Consider the following 6,091-nt stretch of genomic DNA (forward strand, 5'->3'; position numbering starts at 1 on the left):
AATGCTTACAAATGTCAAGTTATTTTCTTTTTGTACTTGCTTTTGGTATTTAAAAATTAAATAAGAGAAGTGAATCTGATTCATTTGGCTATAATGGGGTAGTCACCCCCAGGCTCCTTCAAGCTCCCTTATCTCTGCTATAATCAGAAGCGACTTGTTTGTCTCTGGCTTCGTTTTCTCTCCATTGTTCCCCCCACTGGCTCCCTTCCAGGTCTCATACGAGAACTACTGATGTTTCTTTCATGACCTTCAACTTGTCTTGCTTCTGTGCTTTTCACCCTCATTGCCTTTCATGCCCACCTCACCAAAACAATACCGTCCCAACACCGATTATGTTATTTCATCCTTCTGCCTACCTGGCCTTCTCAGGGCCAGACCCCGGACCCCTTTGCCAGGCACCCTAGCCTCTGCTCCTCATTCCTATCCTCAGAGACGTGTTTCTTTCTCAACCATCTTGGGGCTCCTGCCTGTGTTTTGCTTCGTTCACATTTGAGATTTTACAAATATTCATTTCTTTTACCCAGATGCCCTCTCCTTCAGTCCCTGTTAGTCTTACTTAACAACTCTGAAACTTTTCTTTCCCCGGGAGGCTTTTTTAGTAGGCCGTGACAACTCTTGGCTTATCTCCTAGTCTGACTTTTTTGCACTTAAGCATCTTCTGCATCTCGATGTCACAGTTGACACTGTCTCTAACCAAATGCTAGTTACTGGGTAGTAATCCGCCTGGAAAGGGCCTTCCTCCTCCACTTCTTTATTTCACTATGGTGTCTCAGTTGATATGGATGAAAGAGGGGCTCCTGAAACAGTCTTAACAGACTGGGCACCATGATAAACATGAGGCCTCCCAGTAGGTCGGGTCCTGCTGGGAAGAGGAAGTATCTTCTCTGGGAGCCAGAGGGTCCCTCTCTGAGGTCTGGTGTGCTCTCCTTTCAACCTCTCCAACAGCAGTTGGCAGGAGGGAAGGTTGGTTAAGTGCACAGCATTAGCTGTCAGATGGGAACAGTGCTCAGTGGTTCTCTGTCTGGGTAGGACCATCCGGAGAGGCCATCCAGATCCACCACCAGACCCGGCAGAATATGGCGGAGCTACAGGGCAGCGGGCAGAGGGACCCAACCCACTCCTCTGCAGAGCTGCTGGAGCTAGCGTACCACGAAGCTGCCGGAAGGTGAGGAGGAGCACAGGGCTTGGAAGGTAACGCAGAACACTTTTCCATGCCCAGGATGACATGCAGAACTGACTGCTGACATGTATCGTAAGACTCGAAAAGGCAGTATGAGACCAGGGCCTTTCTTTGTCAGCTGTATTAAGCCAGGTAGCCTGGTGTCATTCTCTGCTCTGGGCAAAGGGCAAAGTAGCCTGACCTTTCTGTCCAAGGTGTTACCGAGGTCCTACTGGGCATTTATTGGGAATCTAAAACATACTTTATAAACCTCATACATGGGTTTCTTCTAAACCACAGTCTGAGTGCAGACCAGAGAGAAAAAGCTTTGACTTTGGAGCACTGAGATAGATGATTTATGCTGCATTTGGGTAGCCTCTCTCTGATCTTCGTTATTTTGACCTTTGAGAAAAGTCAGTTTAGAAGAAATCAGTGCTAAAAGCAATGGAAATCGAGGCCCATGTTCACAGAAGTAGCTTTCTGAGCGAGAGCTCTGACTCTCACTGGGCATCTAAAGAGAGTCCGTGTAGGAAGAAAGCCATTTAAGCCTTGGCAAGCATGAGCCCGGGTGACACCTGGCTTTCTTCCTGTGCTGCTTTAGGAAAATACTCTGTGAAGAGCCGTCTCAGGCCCCTCTCAGTCACCTTGACATCCGGTGGGGTGGATGAGGGATCTGGGCAGGGTGTGACCCTCTTAACCAGATGAACTCTGACACACCCATTTTAAGTATCTCATATCCAGGCTTATTAGAAAGAGGGAGATGTAGGCCAGAAAGGGCAGGTAGCCTAGTGTGGCTCTGGGAAAGCAGCCAGGTGCCAGGACAGGAGGAGCAGCCCAGGGGAGGCCGGAGATGGCACACACACCAAGCCCTGTGACCTGGTAGCTTGAGATACGGATCTCAGTGACTGCAGCCGGTGTGGCTGAGTCTCCAGGCCTATTTTTGCTAAAACTCCATGGGACCCAGGGGAAGCAGGGAAGAGCAGTGACGAGCTGCATTAAGCCAGGTGGCTGGGCTCTGTTCTCCGCAGGCACAGCACTTCCCGCCAGCCTGGTGACGGCATGTCCTTCTTGAACTTCAGAGGAACAGAAGAGCTTGCTGTCAGCCTGCCTAGCAACAGTGGTGCAGGTAACCCGTCAAGGAGGTAACAGAGTCGGGATGCTCAGAGCAGGCTCTCATCTAGAAACCGCACGAGGGCCAGAAGAGCAAGGCCATGCCTATTTTGAGATCATTTCAGCTGCCATTTCGGGTGACCTATTTAGAAGCAGTGCTGTATAATGCATGGAATTCTAAATGGGCTGCACGTTACATTTTTAGCTGAGAACACGTTGGTCAAGCTACATTTATCATCTTTGTGTCAGGGAGTCGTGATGGAGGGCTGCTCAGGAGCTTGGAGTTGAGGCCAGCACCAGGGGCCGAGCAGGAGTGGTCTCTCCCGTAGAGCTGCGTACAGCTGTTGGGGGCTGGAGAAGCGGCCTGCCCTGATAAGAACAGTCAGGAGAGACCCAGAGGGCAGCAGTGTGGCTCTAGCTATGTGGTCACAAAGAAGGGTGGCATAATCATCTTGAGAAGGGAGCAGGTACTTCAGACTTGAAGAGCTAGTACAGAATTTGGTTAGGGAGCAAGTTAGGGGCTGGCCCTGTAGCCTACTGCTTAAGGGAGCTGGATCCCACATGGTTGAATGCAGTTCAAATCCTGGCTCTGGAAGCTTGAAAAACATGCTGAGTACACGTGTGTGCTGCCCCAAATCCCGACAAGATGAAGAAATGGAGATGGGATTGTGTGACCACACCCATTAGGGGGTCCTCCCTCCCACCCCCCGTGGTGAGGACACGTGACATCTGGGAACAACAACAAAAACAATAAAAGAAAGTTAGGGATTGGCACTGTTGTGGTTAAGGGAGTGGACCTCCCATGATTGTAGTTCAAATCCCTGTCCCAGCAGTTTGAAAAACATGCAGGGCACGTGTGTGTGTGCATGCCCAGAATCCCAGTAGAATGAAGGTGTGGAGGGAAAGGGATTGCGGTGAGACCGTGCCCAACTGGGAGTTGTTCCTTCCTCTTCCTCTCTCTCCCCCTCTGCTGAGTAGTGCATGTACCCTCTGGCAATGAAAAAAAAAAGAGTGAGGATTCCAAGCATAGAGAAGGGAGGCAAGAACTTGGTTTTATGCCTTTTAGACGTACTAATATATCTATCATCTCACCCAGACTCCATAGGACGTAAGTTACTGTATTTCACACATGGGCACCTTGGTGCCCAGAGATGGAGAGATAGTAATCAGATTGTTCAAACCAGTAGCCACGTGTCCTCACTCAGGTTGCCGTACTCATTTGATGACACTGTGCAGAGTACTTAAGGTCCAGGACTCGAACTGTGGTAGGCCATGTGGGAATGTCCAGCACCTTAACCACCATGCCACCTGCTGACCCGTGTAGAGTACTTTTCAGGGTGTAGAGGAATATGAGTTTGGATGGGTGGACACAGGTTTTTTGCAGCCTCTTTAGATAGGTATTGTACCAAATGAGTTTGTATAACATTAAAATTGAAAGGGGCCAGCAGGTGGCATGGTGGTTAAGGGTGCTGGACTCCCACATGGCTGACCGTGGTTTGAGTCCCAAACCAGGCTGCTTGCTTTCTCTTCCCTTTCCATCTCTCTGTTAACACTGTCACTCTCCGGTCAAATTAAAACAAAATAAATAAATAAAGTTAAATAAAATAACTCAGAAAAATAAAACATTAATACTGAAAAATAAAAACAGGACTGCTACTCTGTGCCTCAGTGGTCCCTAAGCTAATTCGCGTTTCTAAAAGTTGACTTAAGGAATGCATAGTGAAGGTGAGGCTGTATAAAATTGGCTAATGATGTTTTTCCTTCATTGTTTGCTCATCCAACAATACTCCTGCAAAACTATGGCTCAGGCTTGGAAATTGGACTGGCACTAAGAATCCCTAAATGTGCATAATTTCATTAATTCATTTTCATATACTTTTAATTGATTAAAAAAAAAAAAAACCTTGTTTGCCATAGGGCACGTGCCCTTGCCAGAGAGAGACAGAGGGAAAGTGAGAGATCACCCGTGAGGGGGTGGCCAGGCAGCAGTCTCTTCTCCTTTATTCACTTTTTGGGATTATGTGCATGCATGCTGGTACCCCTAGTGTGACCTTCAAGCTGCCAGGTCTGGGACTCAAACTCTGGCTTGTCATAATGGAAATCCAGTGCCTTAACCACCATGCCACCTGCTGGCCCCTCATTGATTCCTTTCTTTTTTCTTAGAGAGTATTGTTTTTTTTTGCTATAGGACACATGTGCTCTCCAGAAAGACAGAGACAGAGAAACAGAAAGCCAGAAATCACTCTCCAGGCGTGATGGCCATGGCACGATCCCTTCTCCTCCATTTTCCTCTTGGGATCTTGGGCACATATTCACATGCGACCAGCGTGAGTTTAAGCCTCCAGGTCCAGGACTTGAACCTCAGTAGGCTGGAGGTCCAGCGACATAACCATTACGCCATCTGCTGATTCCATCATTCCTTTTAAAAAAACAATTATTTAATTTTATTTGTCATTGTTATTGTTATTTTTCAATTTGCTGGAGGACACATGAACTCACCAGAGTGAGGGAAAGTGAGAAAGCAAGCCATCAGGTCTGGGACATGAACCATGGAGGCCACGTAGGAGTCCAGTGCCTTAACCACCATGCCACCTGCTGCCCCCTCATTCATTCATTTTAAATGAGAAAGCGAATTGAATAAGTTTGGGGGTGAGAAGACACTGGTCTTCCTGTAGTCAGCTGCTGAAAGTGACCTTGCTGCCATGCTCTTTTCAAGTGCCTTCGGAATGTTATATAGGCAATCCCTCCATTGCTTTGCTAAACCTAGGAGCCAATTTTTTAGGAATCCAGAGCTTGAGCTTCCCAGGCTGTTTGGGGGTAGAGTTGCACTGCGGAGGGCTCCTCTGGGACTTACTTGGACTACACCTTGAGCTGGTGTTCTTGGTGCCCTGAAGTAGGAGGAGCTGCAGGTTCAGAAGGGAGCAGCACCAGGACCTACTCAGGGTAGTTCTGGAGTGACTGTTGACCTGGCGTAGTTCTAGCAGACTAGATGATTCTCTGGAAGATGAACCTCTTGAATTTCAAATCTACTTTTGGACAAAGTGAGTTTTCAAAGAACCCTTATTTGGGGATGGTCATGGAGGGTCCTCAGATGACACCGTCATGGAGCCCTCTGCACTAGGATTTACTTGCCCACACGTTGGAAAAGCACCTGCCGCGACCTGGATCTCTGGCTCAGCCGTCTCCCCCCTGAGCTGTAGCTCTGTCTCCCTGGCGGCTCACTGCCTGCAGGACCCCGAGCGCCTCATCCACACCGTGTTGGCAGCTGCGCTCGTGTCTCTGTGTTCTCCAGCCCACCCTTCCTCTGCTGGTCCCTCCTCCTTCTGACTTTGCCGCCTCATGTCCATTCTTGCCACTTTGGTTGCAGCCCCTATCAGTTCTGGCCAGCATTATTGCAGTGGCCTTCAAAGTGGTCTTCCGCTGTCTTGTCCCATCTGATTTGTCTTCCACCCCGTTACTGGTGAGATGCCTCCAAGTTCGAATCTGATTAGCTCCTTGCTACATATAAGCCCGTTGGTGGTTCTCCACAGCCAGTGCTCACGTAGCTCCTGCCTTCGTTTCCACATGGTGCCGCACTTAGAGCGCAGGTCCAGAATCTTAGGACTTCAGTTCCGACTCGGCCTACACTGGGCAGTGAGGCCCTCAACCCAGGATGCTAACCTCGGTGCATCTCAGTTTCCTCATCTGTAAAGAGGAGTATTATGAATAGTAAATGCAATAATCCAGATAAGTGCTTAGAACGGTGCTAGGCACGCCTAGTGGGTGCTTCACAAACAAGAGCTATCATTGTTGTTATTGTTTTATAAGCTTTTTTTTTTTTTT

The 6,091-nt window shown here is 48.6% G+C and overlaps 1 protein-coding gene across 1 annotated transcript in view; it reads left to right on the forward strand.

Moving 5' to 3' along the window:
• The window catches only part of DEPDC5 (DEP domain containing 5, GATOR1 subcomplex subunit), a 141,116-nt gene that overhangs the window by 69,009 nt on the left and 66,016 nt on the right, over positions 1 to 6,091 (forward strand). The window contains exons 23-24 of the mRNA XM_006147962.3: positions 1,030 to 1,165; positions 2,188 to 2,285. Of these exons, the coding sequence (XP_006148024.1) occupies positions 1,030 to 1,165; positions 2,188 to 2,285 (234 nt within the window). The remainder of the gene's footprint in view (positions 1 to 1,029; positions 1,166 to 2,187; positions 2,286 to 6,091) is intronic.

Source organism: Tupaia chinensis, unplaced genomic scaffold (genome assembly GCF_000334495.1).
Source record: "Tupaia chinensis unplaced genomic scaffold, TupChi_1.0 Scaffold000226_1, whole genome shotgun sequence".
In the NCBI taxonomy this organism is placed as follows: domain Eukaryota; kingdom Metazoa; phylum Chordata; class Mammalia; order Scandentia; family Tupaiidae; genus Tupaia; species Tupaia belangeri.